Source organism: Equus quagga, chromosome 7, assembly GCF_021613505.1.
Source record: "Equus quagga isolate Etosha38 chromosome 7, UCLA_HA_Equagga_1.0, whole genome shotgun sequence".
NCBI classification, from domain to species: Eukaryota; Metazoa; Chordata; class Mammalia; order Perissodactyla; family Equidae; genus Equus; species Equus quagga.
In genome coordinates, this window is record NC_060273.1 from 66519769 (window position 1) to 66538929 (window position 19161).

A 19161-nucleotide genomic window follows, 5' to 3' on the forward strand; every position below is an offset into this window, starting at 1 on the left:
CTAGATACAACTCTGCCCAGGGCACAGCTGTGTGAATTTGCCCACAGGTCACACTTTACCCCTTTGATTCTTCTATTTGCTGATGTGAAAAAAGGGAATAATGCTGATGGTGGTAATCACAGTATGTGCCCAACCTGTGCATGAGGGATATTGTTCTGTGATATTCTTTTCTTGTAAGATCTTTGTCTGGTTTGGTATCAGGTAACACTGGCTTCCCAATGAGGCGGAAAGTATTTCATCCCTTTTAATTTTTTTGAAGAGTCTGTATAATTTCTCAAATTTTTTGTAGAATTCACCAGTGAACCTATCTGGACCAGGAGTTTTCTTTGTCGGAAGGTTCTTAACTATAATACCAATTTCTTTAACAGATATAGGGCTGTTCAGGTCAATCATTTCTTCTTGAGTGAACTTTGGTGGTTTGTGTCTTTCAAGGAATTTGTCATTTCATCTAAGTTGTTGAATTTATAGACATAAAGTTGTTCAGAATATTCCTTTATTATTCTCTTAATAGTTACAGAATCTGTAGTTATGTCACCTCTTTCATTCTTGATATTGGGAATTTGAGTCTTCTCTCTTTTTCTCCTTATCAGTGTGGTCAGCAGTCAGTCAATTTAATAGACCATCTCAAAGAACCAGTTTTTGGTTTCATTGTTTTTTCTCTATTGTTTTCCTACAAATTTCCCCTTAAGCATTGCTTTAGTGACATCCCACACATTCTGTTATGTTCTGTTTTCATTATCATTCAGTTGGAAACACTTTCTAATTTTTCTTTTGATTTCTTCTTTGACTCATTTGTTATTCATAAGTGAGTTACCCAGTTTCCAAACATTTGGAAATTTTAAGAGACTGTTCTGTTATTGGTTTCTAAATTAAATTCCACTGTGTCCAGAGAACATATCTTGTATCATCCGAATCCTTTTAAATTTATGGCAACTTGTTTTCTGGCCCAGAATACGGTCTATCTTGGTAAATGTTCCAACGCACTTGAATATAATGTATATTCTGCTGCTGTTGGGTGGAGAGTTCTATAAATGTCAGCTGGAGCACGTTGGTTGATAGTGCTATTCAAGTCTACTATATCCTTGCTGATTTTCTGTGTACTTGTGTCAATTATTGAGAGAAAGGTATCGAAATCTCATAATTGTGGCTATGTCTGTTTCTCCTTGGAATTCTATGATTTTTTGCTTCATATATTTTAAGTTTTCTTATTAGGTGCATAAACATTTAGGATTGCTATGTTCTCTGGATGAGTGATCCCTTTATTATTATGAAATAACCTTCTTTATCCCTGGTAATACTCTTTGTTCTGAAATCTATTTTGACCAATATTAATATAGCCACTCTAGCTTTCTTTTGACTAGTGTTAGCATGGTAGATCTTTTCTAACCTTTTACTTTCAATTTATTCACATATTTATATTTAAAGTGTGTTTCTGGCAGACAGCATGTAGTTGAATCTTGCTTTCTCATCTAGTCTGATAATCTCTGCCTTTTAGCTGAAATGATTAGAGCATTTACATTTAATGTGATTATTGAAATGGTTAGGTTAAAGTCCCTTATCTTGGTACTTGCTTTCTATCTCTCCTTTCTGATCTTAGCTCCCCTTTCCCTCTTATTCTGCCTTCTTTTGGATTAACTGAATTTTTCTGTGATTCCATTTTATCTCCTTTGTTGTCTTATTAGCTATAATTCTGTCTTGCTATTTTAGTGCTTGTTTTAGGGTTTATAGTATATATTTTTAACTTATAACAGTCTACCTTCAAATGATATTATACCACTTCATAAGTAATACAGGAACTTTACAGTAGTACATTATCAATTCTCCCCTCTAACCTTTATGTTGGCATACATTTTACTTCTACGTGTGTTTTAAACCCAACAAAATGTTATTATTTTTGGTTACATAGTCAGTTATCCATTTAAAAGTTTTAAACATAAGAACAAAAGAGTATATATTTACCTGCATACTTACTATTTTCATTTGGAATATTTTTCTTTCCCCCAAAGGACTTCCTTTAACATTTCTTGAAGTATATGACTGCTGTGATGAATTTTCAGCTTTTTTATGTCTAAAAAATCTTATTTTGCCTTAATTTTTGAAAGATATTTCAATGGGTACAGAATTCTAGGTTGACAGTTTTTACTTTCAGGACTCACAGACGTTGCTACACTGTTTTCTTGCTTGCACTGTTTCCAATGAAAGAATTCTGTCATCCTTATCTTTGGTCCTCTGTCTATAACGTTTTATTTTCGTGGGTGCTTTGAATTTTTTTCTCTTCATGACTGGTTTTCAGTAATTTGATTCTGATGTGCTCGGTGTCATTTTATTCACGTTTCTTGAGACCAGGTTTCACTGAACTTTTTAGATCCATGGTTTTATAGTTGTCATTCAATTTAGAAAACTTTTGGCCATTCTTTCCCTTTTCCTTCATGGACTCCAATTAAAATAATATTCAACCACTTAAAGTTGTCTCATAGTTCATTAAGGATCTTTTTTTTTTATTTTGTGAGGAACATTGGCCCTAAGCTAACATCTGTTGCCAATCTTCCTCTTTTTGCTTGAGGAAGATTGTTGCTGAGCTAACATCCTTGCCAATCCTCTATTTTGTATATCGGATGCTGCCACAGCATGGTCTGATGAGTGGTGTGTAGGTCCGCGCCTGGGATCTGAACCCGTGAACCCTGGGTGCTGAAGAGAAGTGTGCAAACTTAACTCTATGCCACTGTGCTGGCCCCTCCATTTTCTAAAATTCTTTTCCTCTCTGTGTTTTGAGTAGTTTCTTATGTCTTCAGGTTCACTAATCCTTTTTTCTGCAATATATAACTGCCATTAATCCCATACACTGTATTTTTCATCTCAGATATTGCTGGTTTCATTTCTGGAAGTTCAGTTTGGGTCTTTTTATATCTTCCATTCCACTTCTATCTTAACTTTTAAAATATATGAAATACAGTTCTAATAACTGTTTTAATGTCCTTCTCTGCTAATTCTAAAATCTGTGTCAACTCTGGGTTCGTTTGAATGAATAAGTATTTTCCTCATTATGGGTAAGTTATTCAGTTATTTTGCATGCCTGATAATCTTTAATTGGATTTTACCTTGGTTGGTGCTGAATATTTTTGTATTTCTGTACATATTCTCGAGGTTTGTTCTGAGGTAACAGTTAAGTTACCTGGAAACAGTTTAATCCTTTTGGGTCATAATTAATGATTTCTTAGACTGGTCTAGAGCACTGTTCGGTCTAGAGTTAATCAGTCTCCACTGAGGCAAAACTCTTCTAAGTGTGCTAATCAATTCTCCATGAGTTATGAATTAAGAGGTTTTTCCATCTGAGTGGTGGGAAGAGGCACCATTCTTGGCCCTGTGTGAGACCCAGGCACTGCTCCCTCTAATCCTTTTGGGGGATCCCTTTCTTAGCTTCAGGGAGCTTCCTCACAAAAGGGTTCTCCTCAGTAATCTGCTGAATACTCAAGGGGACTCTCTACATGTTCGTAGCTCAATCTCCCTGCGTTCTCTCCTCTCCAGCACCTTGCCCTGTGAACTCTGGCCTCTTTGGTGTCCTGGACTCACAACGCCATCTCCTCAACTCAGGACGTCCTCTGGGCTCTCCCTCCCTGTATCATAGCCTGGAAAGTCTTTCAAGGCAATAAGATGGGGCAATTGTAGGGCTTACCTCATTTGTTTCCTGTCTCTTGGGGATTACTGTCCTTCACTGCCTGATGATCAGTGTCTTAAAAACCATTGCTTTTTATATATATTTTTTCCAGTTGTTTCAAGCAGGAGAGTAAATCTGCTCCCTGTTACTCCATCTTGGCCCCTAAATAGCATTGTTAAGGTCTATATGCACATTCATACTGGGACACTAATAATAATATTTAATTATTTAATTAGTACTGTTTATTTATTTATTATGATGATTACTTCTACAGACGTGGTTGCCTTTAACTTCCTGTGCTGGCAAGTTGTCATTTTTCTCACAGCATATATTTGATAAGTGTTTGTCAAAGATAACAGGCCATAACTCCCTTCCTTGTTGCTTTTGTAACCTCTTGGGGATGCAAAGGTTCTCACTAGAATACTGGCCTATTATAATAATAAGAGCTTATGAATTCTTTTGAGGATATTCAGCACATACCATAATTTAACCATGTTAATTTAACAAAAAGGAGCATGGAACCAGGAATCTGGTAGACTTGGGCCTTTTATTGCAACAAAGATTCCATTCAGGTTCAGTCATTACTGGAAGCTAAAGCCCTGGACCGGAGAAAGCAGGTCAGGATTGTAGACTGCTTTCCTTCCCCACGGATAATCTCTGACTGCTGTCAATCCCACCACGGATGATCTTTGCATGGGAGAAACTGATCTCCCAACAGAGGGGTCTGGCCAGGAATCTTTAGACCCAGGCCACTTCAGGAGTTGGGGCTCCACTGCCGCCAGCTCTGTGCCCTGGAGGGGCCTCCATGTGCGGTTGCCAAGCAGCCCAGCAGGATCCCCCGGGGTGCAGAGAAAGTGGGCCAGCCCACCAGCCAGCCTCTGTTCCTGCTCCCTTGGCAGGAGGTGCAGGGGGCAGGCCCACTCAGAGCCAGCTGGCCGCCTCCCACAAGCAAGCCCAGCAAGTCAGGCCGAGCTGCCTGATTTCCATTCTCTGAGCTTGCACGTTCCCCAGTGCAGCTTCTGGTGGAAGCAAAGGCAGCTGGCACAAACAAACAGCCCCTCAAATCCTGTTCTTGACACGCTGTTGCCACAGTTCAGTTTGAAGGAGTAAAAGGCAAACATAAACCTCAGCTCCTGCTGGAGAAGTTGTTTAAGCTCAAAGAAACCGGAGGGAGCGAGCAGCCTGACTGCTCTAATTTCCTCACACAGTTCTGCTGTCAAACCGCAAGAAAGATCCCCCCTTGGAAAAAATAAAGGCTCTTCAAGACATCCGTCAACTAATTTCTGAAAAGTCAGCTTCCACAACTGGGGATTCTAAAAACAGTGGATGTCAGGAGTGCTGGATTTAGTGACATCTTTCACGGTAACTTGCATGCTGGCTGGGTGGCGGGCTGGTAATAGAGGCCACATGCTCAGTTCACATCCACCCAGAACAGGGGTTCCTCACCTTACCAATGCCCTGGACTCCTCTGCCAGGCTGGTGACGCCTATGGTCACTTCTCAGAGCAATGTTTATTATGCATAAAATAAAATATATGAGATTGTAAAGGAAACTAATTAGACTGAGATAGAGTTTTCAAAATAATAAACAATTTGAAATAGGGTAATAAACGTGCTTCTTTATTCACACATTAAACAAGATCTAGTGGTAGTTTGAAAAAACTACCTTCATTTCAAAGTAGTGATGAGTGTGCACAACATTTCAAGATTTCTGTAAAATGATGTGAAAGTAAATGATTTCTTTTGGTGACGACATCATAGGCTTTGTTTCCTACACTCATAACTGAAGGGAACACCAAATTTCAGGTAGAGGTGGATGAAAAGACGAATGCAACGTGTTTCTCATCCAAGTTTATAGACCCTTTGAATTCTCTTGATGGACTCGTCCATTGACCCCAGATCCTCTAGACTAAGAAGACCTGTCTTTTCTGGGCTGTTGGGAGTGAGCAGTGTACTGGGAGACAAAGGGGCCAGGTCCTCATCCTGGCTCCTCTTCTAACCAGCTGGGAGACTCATTCTTCTAGGTGGTAAACCCAAGAATGTGCACTGTCTTGCCTGGAGGCCTTTGCCCACGCAGCTCTCCATCTGCAGCATCTTCCTGCAAAGGCTGGTGCAGGGCGGGGGTGTGCTCTGAGGTTTCAAAGCACTCTGTGCCTACCCCTTTACCGGTCTTCTCAACTGTGGTGTAATGACCTCTTATGCCATCTGTCCCACCCCTTGCACAAGGCAGCAAATGTGGCTCATTTATCACCGTGTTCCTGGTGTCAAGCACTGGGCTTGGCACATAGAAGACCATTGCTATATATTTAGTGAATGAACAGATGAATGGATGGATGAAAGCTGTGACCATACCCAGCTTCTCTCTCTCATTATAATTCCTTATTTCATGCCAGCTGTTCTCAACCCTGGTTATATGTAAGAATTCCTTTCTGAGATTTTAGAAAATACTGGGACTCGGGCCACACCCCAGAGATTCAGATTCCAGTGGTCAGGGTGGGGCCCCAGGCTTTGGGTTTTTTAAACCACCCCAGGCACAGCCAGAGTTGGGAGCCCACAGTACCCCAGAACAGCAGCTGAGGGGCGAGCATAATGCTCCCAGATGAACTTCTTTCCTAGACCCAGAAAGATGAAATTACTGCAGAATTCTGAACTCTGAAAGGGGCTCAACATAAATTGAGTTTCTGACCCTGAGAGTCAGGTCACAGTTCTGAATCCAACAACATCAGTAATATCTAATCCACATTCTCAGACTCAGATGAAAAAGTCTCAGGTTGACAGTGAAGACCATGAAATAAACTGCAAACCTCACGGGCAAACATCCCCTTACTCCCTCCCTTCCCTGCAAGAAATCCTCAGGAATAGGGCCCTGGGCAAGCAGCACACCTTCTGGGTGGGGATTCCCAGCTGTGTGGCTTCCTCATGTATCAAGTGGCGACAATGATGATAACGCCAACCTCCAAGTACTGCTGCAGGAACTAAAAGTCATAATGGGGCTGAAAGCATTTTGTAAGTAGCCAAACATGCTGCCAAGATTAGTTCTTTATTATTGCATTCTACCAGCTGGGATCTTATAGGTGGAAAGACCTTATGGCTCAGTGATGAAGAACACGGTTCTAGAATTACAATCCCTGCATTGAAATTCTGGCACCGCCTCTTACCAGCTGTGTCATCTGATGCAAATTACTTGACTTTTTGTGCCTAAAAAGTGCCTATGCCATCTGTATAATGGTGATAATAAAGGTACCAACTTCACAGGGTTTTGGGAATGTTTGGCTGAGTTTACGCACTTAAAGTACCCAGAATATGGGTTCTAAAACTTAAGCATGCACCAGAATCCCCCGAAGGGCTTGTTAAAATGCTGATTGCTGGGCCCCTCCCCAGAGGTTTTGATTCAGTAGGTCTGGGCTGGGATCTGAGAACCTTCACGTCTAACAAGCTCACGGGTGATGCTGATGTCGCAGCATGAGAACCACACTTTGAGAACCAGTGGCTCAGAACAATGCCTGACTACAGTACGTACCTAATAAGTGTTAGCTGTTATTCTCTTTTCCCGGGCTCTACTTTCTTAGTACCTGAGCAAAACACTTCACGTTCCAGTGTAGGTCACTACTGCTTTTGTGTAGAAGCCATTTTGAAATCTTCTACTTGCAGTGGTCCCCCAAGTGCAGACCCAAGACAAGTCACGCAAGCATCACGTGAGCTTGCTTGTAACGCAAGTTCTTGGGTCCCAACCCAGAACAACTGAATCAGGAATTATGGGGGTGAGGCCCAATGTCCTGTGTTCTAACAGCCCTCCAGGTGATTCTAATCCACGCCAATTTAAAGAACTCCTGCTCCACTGGATGACCATGGTCACCATAATAACGCTGTTGAAAAGGTGAGGGAAGTGGCAGAGCTTAAGGTCCAGAGGATAGGTTTTGGTTGAACTGGACCCTAAGACCAGGCTTCGCTTCTTAGTCGCCTGGGGCCTTACATGAATTACGACACTCCTTTAAGCCTCAGTTTCCTCAGTCTGTAAAAGGGGCATCATTATAGGACGTACCTCACAAGAGATGATGCAAACCAAGCACCTGGCACATGCTACCTGTTCAAAGAATGTTAGCTGCCATTGTTCTTATCTTTGTAATCGTCACAATACGTCCTCACTCAAATGATTTGAGATAGCTTATAACAAAGACATAAATATATAGGTGCACAGGATTGAGAAAATAAAGATTAATTAAAAAAAAAAAAGGAATAAAAATACCATACACAGAAAGTGGAGAGAGTGAGGGTTGAAACTGTCACTGCAATTGTCTTTCCTGTGGGCCAGAGCAAAAAAGGGGAAATGCAGAGGGCCCACAGTTCCCACTGCCTGAAAAGAGGAAGGAGACCGGCTCCCTTGGGGAGTCCCTCCACCACACCACCTCTAAATTCTAGAACCTGATGACGCAAACCTTTGCACAAAGGCCCTGTGTGGCAGGAGGGAAATCTCCAGCAGCGCTTCAGGTACCTGTTTCTTTAATTAATTCTCAACAAGAGCCAAGGGCAAAATCCTTAGATCCCAGAAGATGAGAGATGTTCCACTCACTTTGGGTGCCGAATATCAGGGAGAGAGCGGTTCAGGGAGATTTTATCACTGACGTAGATGTTAAATCCATTTTCTCGGTATGCCTGATCCACTCTCTCAGCATCAGTCATGGGGTAAGGTCTCCCTTGTTCTCCATTTCCTAGAAGCAAAAATCAAATAGCAAATTCAATGATGCTAATTGAACGGAATGGGGGAAGAAGGATGAAAAATGTGATTACACCGCAAAGGTAAAACTTTATACTTGGGTACAAAGTGCACCTCCAGATTTTGCAGGGGGCAGTGTGTAGAGGGGAGGGGAATGAGCATTTATTCAGCCACAGCTGTGCCATGCACTCTACAGACCTTATTCTCAAGTAACTTCCACAGCCAGCCTGCAGGATGGACATGAGAGCCCTTATTCTATAGAGGAATAAAATGGGACTCAGAAAGGTCATAAAAACCAGGTCTGTGGGTTCCAAAGTCCACGCTCCCTCCACTCTGCCAGGAGCCCCAAACACCCCTGTCTGGAGAGGCTAATCACCCGGATGGGAGGCCAGGTCTACCACACATGAGCTGATGAACCTTGGATGAGTTGCATTGCCTCTCTGAACTGTAGCTGGCTCCCCTCTGGTTCCCACAGCATGTTGAGAGAGTCAAATGACAGGCTGCAAATGTGAAAGAGTTTTGTAAACTATGAAACACATATAAATGTGAGGAAATATTATGACTACTTTCTAGGCAAGGCAAACTTTATATGTAAACCAAAACTGCCACAAATGATAAAAGATGCTTTGACTTTTTAAGCCAGCAAACAAATTAAGATCTGCCTAGCCTAGGCCAGGATTGCCTGAAAAGCGTTGCTTTGAGTCACAGATGTGGGTGGATAAAGGGCTAGCTTTCCTCTCTCTGCACAAACCATCTGGGGAAAGACTCCCTGATGCTCCAGGAAATTATTCCCTGGGTTCCCAGGGTGCATATGGTGGGTGGGAATGTCCACATCAACCCTGCAATAATAGCCCAAGAATCTGCCATCGGCGAGGGTCTTAGAAATGGCAATAAAAATAGCTGGTTAAAAAGCATCTCATCTTCTGGGGCTCGTGGTCTGAGCAACACCCCTGGTAGTTTGCAAAGTAAATGTTGACCATATCAGCTTAATGGGCAGGTGCCAGCTGAGAAGAGGAGCCCAAGGGCTGTGGCTCCTCCAGTTCAGCCAGAGGAGGGAGAGGACCCCACCGTCTGTAACTTGTGATGCTCCACAAAAAACACTGCTGGCTAGTGCCCAGGTCAGATTCTGCAAGGGACACAAATGCAGCAAGCAGACAAAGAAGAGAAGAAGCAACTGCTAAGGGAGGGAAGCTTCAGGAAGCCAGTACAGGGGAGTGATTCAGAGTTCGGGCCCTGGAGCCAGGTAGAGTGAGGTTTGAAGCCCAGCCCTGCTATCCCAGCTATGCCATCCTGAGCACGCCTTTAGCCTTTCTAAGTCTCCGGTTTTGCCCTTTGTATTAATTAGCATAAGAAGGTTCAAGGTGATGATTTGGGAGGTAATGCAGGGCCAGGGGCCTGGCATATGTTAACACCGGTTATTATTATCCTGAATAATGTCTCCCCTGCTTACTCTGTTCCCCCTAGTTAGCCTAATGTTCTAATCATTCTGGGATAACTGTCTGGCAAATCAACTCTTCAAATGTTTTCTTTCTTAATTTAAGCCGCGCCTCTCCACCCCCACCTTCATTTTAAATCACTGGCACGCAGAAAAATGCACGTCATGTCTTTAGGCTTCCCTGACCATCAGCGAAGTTAGTATACCAGCTCTATTCAGAGCCTTGTTGTAATCTAGTTTTGTCTAATGTAATTAAAAAAAATCAATAGTGGTGGGTGCCTTTCACTGAGATAAAAATAAATAAAATACCAATCCCTTATATTTCTACGGTGCTTTCCAGTATTGTAAAGCTACTTGACACTCAGCACCTTACTTGTCACCTTCAGAACAACACCCTGAGGTTGTCAAAGCAGGAAGCCTGAGCCCCGCTGACAGATGGAGAAACTGAGGCTCAGGGAGTATGGAACTTCTCTGATGGTCACATGGCCGATAAGTGGTGTCAGAGCTGCTCCCCTGATTCCTAGTCCAGGCTCTCAACAGACGACTCTTCACATAATTTCTATACCACGCCATCCCAAACCTTCCCAACTCCCCAGTGTAACACGAATTGCTCCAAAGACTAATTAGCTGAAGAAAACTTTAGCTGAAGCCCACTAAATAAATTCACCCTCGAGGAAGCAGTGGTGGGTAGGGATCAACTCTGCTCTCCAGAGCTGGGTTCAAGACCCAAATTGCCTCTTTGTCACTGTGTGATCGTGGGCAGATTACCCCACCTCTCTGAGCTCCAGGTCCCTTCTCATCAAATGCGCTACAGAGGTTGATATGGGCATTCACCGATAAAATGTGCAAAACGTAGAGCATGGTATAGATGTTCAATAAATGTTGGCTCTTATTATTATTGCTCCTCGTTTCAGTGGTAAAATATCTTATAAGGGGGAGACATTTTCTATCACCCAATAAAGGTGACAGGGCAAATCCCAAAGGCACTGGATCTGTGATGTGAGTGGAGAAAGGGATCAGCTAACAGGTAAGAGGTGCGGGGGGGCGGGGTGTCCCGGGAATCAGGGAAGGGAAGACAGTAAAAGGAGACGGGGTCAACAGGAGGCCCAGACAGCCCCACTAAACATATACACACATGCGCATACACACGAGCATACACTCTCCACGGGACCTGCCCATGGATGATCCTGCTCTCGTACCTACGCGCTGAGCGTCCCTCCTGATGGCTTCTTTGTCGTGCCAGTCCTTCAGCTTTTGCCCATCTCCCAAGAAAAATGTCTTCTTTTGCTGATTGTGTGAGCCCTTACCAAAAAAAAAAAAAAGACAAAAATTATGAAAAAGAAGAAAAGGGGAAAGAAGTTTTAATAACAGAGACCCAGAAATTACACTGCCTAAGGGAGCTTCTGCTATTGATTGAATGTCCTCATTGTTCAGTTACTAATTCCCTCGGTCTACCTCTGTTAGTCCTGCTGTGGGCCAGTCAGGTGTGCAAAGGTCAGAAAGATGATGGGCACAAAGCGTCCATCCTCCTAGAACTCACAGACCAGCAGGAGAGAAAACAGATGGACAGATATTTCTTTCACCCAAGAGAGAGAGTGTTAAGTGTGGCGCTGTCCAACAGAAATAGAATAATGTGAGCCACATATGTAACTTTAAATTTTCTGGCATTCACATTAAAAAAAAAAGAAAGAAACAGGTGAAGTTAGTTTTGATAATATATTTCATTTAACTTAATATACTCTGAAACATCACTTCAACACGCAATGGAGAAAACTGTTGAGGTACTTCACATTCTATTTTGTACTAAGCCTTCGAATCCAGGGTGTATCTTACACTTGTGTTCATCTAATTTCAGACCCATTTCAAGTGCTCAAGAGCCACAGGCGGCTAGTGGCTACATGCTGGACAGGGCAGGCAAGTGGACCTTAGAAGAGAGGCCTGCAGGAAGTGCTACAGGAGCTCACTCCTCGGAGAACTGGAGAAGGTTTCACGGACATGAGGGCATTTGGGCTGGGCTTCAGACACGCAGAAATGACAGAAAGGCAAGGCAAATGGCCCCAGCACAGACTTCCAGGTGCAGGGGGAGAGTGGCAGAGCTGGGCTTGGCCTGAAGAGCACCGAGCACAGGAGTGGAAGTCAAGTCTTGGTCATCTCTGTGGCCCCAAAGAGGGCCCAGTTCCCAAGAGGGTGAACATCTGGCAACTGTGTGTGGAATGTAGGAACAAGCAATTGGAGGGCTGAAAGAAAGCAGGAATACACAGCAGCCACAAGAGAAGAGCCCCCAGGGACCCTGAAGGTGTTTTTTGTGTGTCTGGGAAGGTGAGTCCATCCTGGTGGGCCCATTAGGAACTGGTTTCCCTAATTAAAGGAGGCTGCATTCCAGTGTCTGGGGTCATCAGAAGGTGCTAGGTGCTTTCCCACGCCCACAGTCAAGTCTAAAGACTTGGCCCCTGGGCTCAGGGTCTTTCCAAGTGCACCCACAGCTGCTTAAATATCTGCCATGTTCGCGTAAATAAGAACAGCTTTCCATATCACCTTGCCCATTAAAAATCCCACAGATTTGTTCTTGCCACTGTGGTATGCAGAATCCAATAGTCCTATTTCCTGTGTAATTAACTACGAAGGCCTTGAATGTGCGGCGTGCTGGAACATTAGCACGAACAAGAAGCCACCGGAATAAAAGCTTCCCCACGCCTGTTTATTAAGTCTCTGGCTGGTCCTTGTGTTAGCAGATTTTCCACAACGGCTCAATATCCTTACAACGGCTCTAATGACCATCACAATCCTTTGCATTCCCTCTCCTACAAGACCTCGCTGAGTTGCAAGGAGAAAATTCCGAAAGTTGGCATGCCAGATGTCTTGGTTAGAGAAGGAAAGAAAACTGCGAAACAAAGGCCACGTGCCTGCAAACAGTTCTCGGGGTTTTTAGAAATCACAGAAGCCGAGCTGGAAGTTCCTTCAGCAGGTTTCCACCGCGCTGAGCTACATTTCCACAGGAGACACTTCAGCGCTGCCTTGGGACCAGGGAGGCTGGGGGTAGGAGCTCGACACCCTGCAATCAGACCAGCAACGCATCTATCTGTTTTCTGTACTGGGGTTCCATGTGGGATTGCATTTTAAAAAGGTCCTCTGCTAAAAACAAATTGACAATCAAATCTCCAAACACACAGACAAATATCCTTGGAAACTGAGCTGGGGCCACTTCCCTACTTCACAGATAGGGAAACTGAGGCTTGGGGTGGGTCAGGGACCTGCCCAAGATAAATACTCTACCTGCAGATGTCAGGATTGAGGGGTCAAGGGCTGTTTAGCAATCTTTGCTCCAGCCCTCCCTTCCAATTTCTTTCCCTTTTCTGCTACCCAAAGATTGGGAACTTCAGTTGACTACTTGAGGTCACTAGTGGAACCAAAGAGGCTCTACGGAAGGTACCAATCTCAAGTGGTTCTCAAAGTGTGGTCCTTGAAGCAGCAGCACCCATACCTGGGAGTTTGTTAGAAATGCTAATTAATTACCTGGGCTATGCCCTAGGCCTCCTGAAGCAGAAACCCTGAGGGTGGGGCCCTGGGATCTGTGTTTTAGAAGTCCTCCAAGAGATTCTGATGCACGCTCAAAGTTGGGAACTACTGGTCCAGAATGACGAAGGCCCTAATTCTGCCTGCTCTGTGCTGGTCAGACCAATCCTGGGCTATCGTACCCAAGTAGAGCAGATCTTTATCATCAAAGGTCACAAAAACCTTAGGTGTGATCACTGGCAAACACAATCTGTCAGCTTTTGAGGTGTTTTTTTTAAACTTTCACCAACGTGATAAAATAGGGAAATTTCCTACGGTTTCATCAAGATTTTTGGCTTCTCTTGAAAACTCAAAAGACATATGAATGCTCAGACTGAGTTCCCTTAGACCCTCAGCTGGGCTGAGCAACACAGCTGCCCTGCTTAGGGAGGGCATGTCTCTCCAGTTTGCCATAGTCTCCACCATTCCTTAGTACCTTTCACCTGGCTCTTATCTCTCATTCGTGTTACTTGCCTGGCCCGAGTGAGTTTGCAATGTGCTGCAATAGACAAGAATGTATCCTGGATGAGGAAGATTAGAAACTATGTTGTATGAGGACTACAAGATGAGAAGCTGTGGGGGACACGGGAGCAATTATCTTGTTCTATAAGATCCAGAGGCTAGAGAGAGTGTTAATAGCAGAAGTTACTGAATGACTGAGGGACTAGTTTAAGACAGAGAAGAAATTCTAAGAGTTGGATTGGTGCTAGGACAAAATAGGACCACTTGGAAGATGTTAGAGGAGGCCAGGAATACGAGGCTTGACTGTTCGTCAGGATGCGAAGGATGGGAATCAAGTGCTGGCTTAGGGCTAGTGCTTCCCCAATTTTACTGTGCAGTAGAATCCAATGGAGATCTTGTTCAATGCAGATTCTGATACAGGAGGTCTGGGTGGGGGCTGAGATTCTGCATTTCTAACAAGCCCCCAGGTGATGCGGACTCTCCTGGTCCAGGAAGGACACTTAAGAGTACTAAGTGATGGCCAATCTTTAAAGGATATATCAAGAGTCTAAGATTCCATGAAGGGCACTGTTTCCTCCAGCTCCTTGTGAAAGTCTTCCGACACTACTGGGAAGGGAACATGGGGTTGAATCTCATAGAGGCAAATTTCTAGATCTCGTTCTCAGAATGAAACAGTGAATTAATGAACTGACAGGGTAGAGGATTAAGGTTCCAAAATTCTAGGAGTTTCACACCCATGGCTTTACCATCTCCACTGCCTTTGCCTTAATGATGTGCATCCCTCCAGAATGATCTGTGGAGATGACCTGAGCTATTTGAGGTGGTCTCCTTAGTCCTTACATTTTCCCTAAACTAAGAGGACTTCAGAGCTTGCCCTCACAGGGAGTTCTGTGTGTCTAAGCATCAAGTTACTAGGGGATCCTTGAATATTCAAGCTAAGCAGTTGCTCAGAGACAATTAGTCTACCCCTTCCCATCTTACAGATGGGGAAACTGAGGCCTAGAGAGGCCAAGCTACTCAACCAAAGCCACACAAGCAGGCAAGAGGATGGAAGCCAGGTTTTTTTTTTTGGAGGAAGATTAGCCCGGAGCTAACTACTGCCAATCCTTCTCTTTTTGCTGAGGAAGACTGGCCCTGAGCTAACATCTGTGCCCATCTTCCTCTACTTTACACATGGGATGCCTGCCACAGCATGGTTTTTGCCAAGCGGTGCCATGTCCGCAACCGGGATCCAAACCGGCGAACCCTGGGCTGCTGAGAAGCGGAAGGTGTGAACTTAACCGCTGCACCACTGGGCTGGTCCTGGGAGCCAGGTTCTTTAACTCCCGGGCTAATTTTTAGTGGAGCAGCCCTTGGACAAGCTACAGGACTCAGAGGCACCTCAACTCTCCCACCTGGAAAATGGAGACAACATTACTTGCCCAAAAGGTACTTTCAAATGAATCAAAAAAATGCCAAATAGCATATCCTGAGTGCTCACAGAATTTACATAGAATGTGGATATTAACTCCTTTAACGTTTTAAGAGTCTACTGTAAATCGACATCTTCTCACCTAATCACCTTGATACAGGACTCAAATTTTAATATATAGGTTAAAAAGATTTCCAATAATAGGTCTGAGCTTTGGGCAGGAGAAAAAAACTGGTTTCAATCCCAAAATCACAGACTATTTAGAGCCCAAAGGGCCCTTAGAATCTGACCCACAAACCTTAATACAAACTGTGTTCAATTTCAGGTGGTTCAGGAGTCGCTGAAGTCCATCCATGGAAAGCCCAGATCATTCAAACTATCACCAAATGTTTCTTGAGACCTTCTCTGTGCCAGGCACTGTGCTAGGCACAGGGGATACACGTGTGACAACACAGACCCCATGTAGGCCCTAATGGGGTTTACAGCCAGATCAGTCTCTCTCCAAGGGTGGGTTCACGCGGCGCCTGTGCCCTCATTTTAGATACAAATTCCTGGGCCCCGCTCTGAGCCTACTAAATCAAAGCATCTGGGGTGGGAGCCCAGGAAGACGTGTTTTTTAACACATTGCCCGTGCGATTCTAATTCACAATAAAAGTGGAAAACCACCTGTCTAAACACAGCTGCCTCATTTTACAGATATACAAGCTGAGGTGAACAGAGTAGAAGGGACTAAATCCCATAGCTTGTCAGCCCCACAGACCAAACCAGATCTAGCTGTTTTTTTCCCCTGGGATGGACTGTGAGCTTCCCGAAGGCAGGGGCATGTGTGTTCCAGTTCTTCACTGTGCATTCCTAGGCCAACACCTGGCTCATCTTAGGCCCTCAATAACTATCAGCTGAATGAATGCTCATCAATGGGCTGAGTAATCTACTTTAACGACTTGGAGCATTCTGGATCCAGAGTTGGAAAAACCTAGGTTTCATGTCCTGTGCAGGGGGACCCCAGTTTCCTTGGCTGACAAACAAGGAGAACTAACAGAATAACCTGTGGGCTGTCGGGAGGATGCACAAGCTGATCTCTACAAAGCATCCAGCTCAGTGTGGGCACCAGGTCGGGCCCTCTCGTAAAGGAGAGCTCCTATTAGTACAGTGTTTTTAGAGAACGGTTACGATCCCGAGTTTGTGATGGCCATGCTGGGGCACAGGACAGGGACAGGAATCTAACAAAGCCGTGGGCCCTGCAGAGGCAACCTATTTAACACCTGAGCCCCTTCCACTGGTGATTGCTGATAAAAGGATTTAGAGAGTTTCCTCATTAACAGGAGGTCAGATGCCCACGTGGAAATTCAGTGTTCTTCAGAAAAGAAAAAAGTTCTTAGTTAACAGTGGGATTCCACAATAGAGACAAATGCCGCAAGACCTTTAGTCCCAAGAAAGGCATGAACAATGCTTCTCAAAAAGACAGCAATTCTTATGCAATAGCAATCAAAAGAAAAGTCTGGATTTTCAATTGGAGGTAATTTTAAGTTTCTTTAATTGTATAGACTAAGAGACTTGTCTCTAAAAGCTGTGATTATTTTCCTTCAGCAACCATCTTTCATGACTTCATCCCCTCTGTTTCCAGATGTCCTTTGGCTACAGGAAGCAAAGGTTGGGAAGCAGCAGAGCAAGAGAGGCGAGGCAGAGTCTGTGGGGGAGGCCAGCAGAATTAATGTGGAAATCACATTAAACAACAAATTGGAAATGGATTTTGACTGGCTGCTTTAAATAACTGCTTCTGGTATCTGCGTGCTTTTACTTAACATTCCGCTGAGACAATCGATTAGTGCTCAGCCACACGCGCGCACACACACAAATGGAATTTTAATCTTTTGTTTAATCACTATTTAGCGTGCCTGGCCCCCTTCTGAGGGAGGGAGGAAGGAAAGGTTTGGTGAAGCAAGCCAACTGTATTCTAGCCAGGAAGAAAGATCTGTGAAAGCACGTCCTCTAATCCCAACTCTGCAGACTCAGAGCTCAGAGCCGACACCTGCATCTCTGGCTGGGCTGGTTAGTGTCTTCCAAATAAGGGCGAGAGGGCTGGACACTACGAAATGGCAATGCTGGGAGGAAAAGGGAGCAAGTCACCTGCTGCATCCAGGGTCTGAGGACATATGATAGACCAGATTCGGCTGCAGATTTTAGGGTGGATGCCCCCTTCTACCTCCCCTCAAACTAGCCCTACAAAGGCGCCGGAATGATTTTGCTTTGAGGTTTAAAGGACTCTCTAATTCCAAACCTTTGTTTATCTGCTAAGTAGATTATAATAATTACCTTCTCTCTCTCACTCTCTCTCTCACACACACACACACACACGCATGCATATAGCAAAGCATTCTCTTAAAGGTTGCCTTCAAGGTTATAGTAGTTCAAAGAGGGCCAGGCAGGGCTTAAGTTTGCCAAAAGTGCCGACAAAGTTACTTTAAGCAAGGGAGTTTGGACAATGGGATAAATGTACTTTCTTCATGACTTCTGAGGATATAAGCTGTATTTTTATTTATTTACTTATTCATTTATCCAACAAATGAGGATGACTTCATTGATGAATTGAGGACCTGCTATGCCCAAAGACCTGTCGGAGAGACAAAGATAAATAAAATTGTCCCCAGCCTCAACAAACAGCACGGATATGAGACAAGTACACAGGAAAGGAGAAGACACACAACAATGTAACATAAGTGCCTTGAGAGTTGTACAGATAAATTCTATAGGTATTTCCAAGAGCCAAAGATTACATTCTACCTGGGAAGATCAGGGCAGGATTCCTATAGAAGCAGTATTTGAGAGTTGCCTGAAAGGATGGGTAGGATTTTGGGGATGGAACCCAGATGGTGGGAAATCATGTGCAAAAAAACAGAGGTTAGACATATTCACTTAATGGCAAGGAGCCTGAGTGGCCAGGGGTAAGTGGGGAGCAAAAGAGAGTCACGAGCAATGAGGCCAGGGAGTCTGGACCAGAATCCAAGAGCCTGACATTTGAGCTGTTGAGCAGATGGGAGCCACAGAAGGTCGTTGAGCAAGGAACAAGCTGGAGTAGAGCTCCAAGAACAAAATAGGTTACTACTTATCCATTTGCAATTCAACTCAGAATCCTCCTCTTCTGACAGAGATGGAGGAAGAAAGATGATGTTTTCATTCAGAGGAAACGTTCCCTCTTTGCAGGCTGAGGACCACGCTCATGCTGGCATTCCACAAGTGAGACTGAAACGGGGCTGACCTAACCCCAGCCCCTACCTAGTAGGCTGCTGTTCTAAGAACACCTACCTTCCTACCACCAGGATGAAGCGGTGTGAGGAAAGAACCAAATCGAAAGGGCCCTGCTTATGAGTGAACGGAGACACCACAACCCAGCAACCACGAGACTGCTTAAGCCTCCTGGGGCCAGGTGAGGCAAGTCCTGCTGTTCCACCCAGCAATCCGGTGTGTCAATTTTCCTCACTCCAATAACTCCGTCATCTCAACACCAGGATACTGGAATCTGAAATCTGTATGGGGCCCCATTCCTAAGGGACAAAGTCATCCACAGAGAGGAACCATTGTTTGAAAAGGCTGATCCTGTACTTCCAAGATCAGAACCATTTCACCCGTCCAATTCACCCTTTGTTTTGTACAGATGGCTCTAGAAAAGGTCATTTGCTACTTAAGGTGTGAAGGTTCATTAAAAGACTTTTTAAACAGCAAAGAGAAAAGGAAGCCAAGATATTTTGTAATGTCCATTATCTAAAGGGCAAATGGAACCTAGTAACTTTTCTCCTCCACTGTAAAAGAACGATTGCGACCTGTATCATTTTCTTCAGAGGAAGATCCCAAATGTTTTATCACCAGGAAAAAAAAAAACAATACTCTGATCCATAACTTGATAATGTTTGTTTGAGTCTCTCACTTGCCCACCCA

The 19161-nt window shown here is 44.1% G+C and overlaps 1 protein-coding gene across 1 annotated transcript in view; it reads right to left on the minus strand.

The window, feature by feature from the left end:
* The window catches only part of GALNT10 (polypeptide N-acetylgalactosaminyltransferase 10), a 215466-nt gene that overhangs the window by 108947 nt on the left and 87358 nt on the right, over window positions 1-19161 (minus strand). Inside the window, exons 2-3 of the mRNA XM_046667250.1 lie at window positions 11003-11105; window positions 8225-8363 (exon numbers count right to left, since the gene is read on the minus strand). Of these exons, the coding sequence (XP_046523206.1) occupies window positions 8225-8363; window positions 11003-11105 (242 nt within the window). The remainder of the gene's footprint in view (window positions 1-8224; window positions 8364-11002; window positions 11106-19161) is intronic.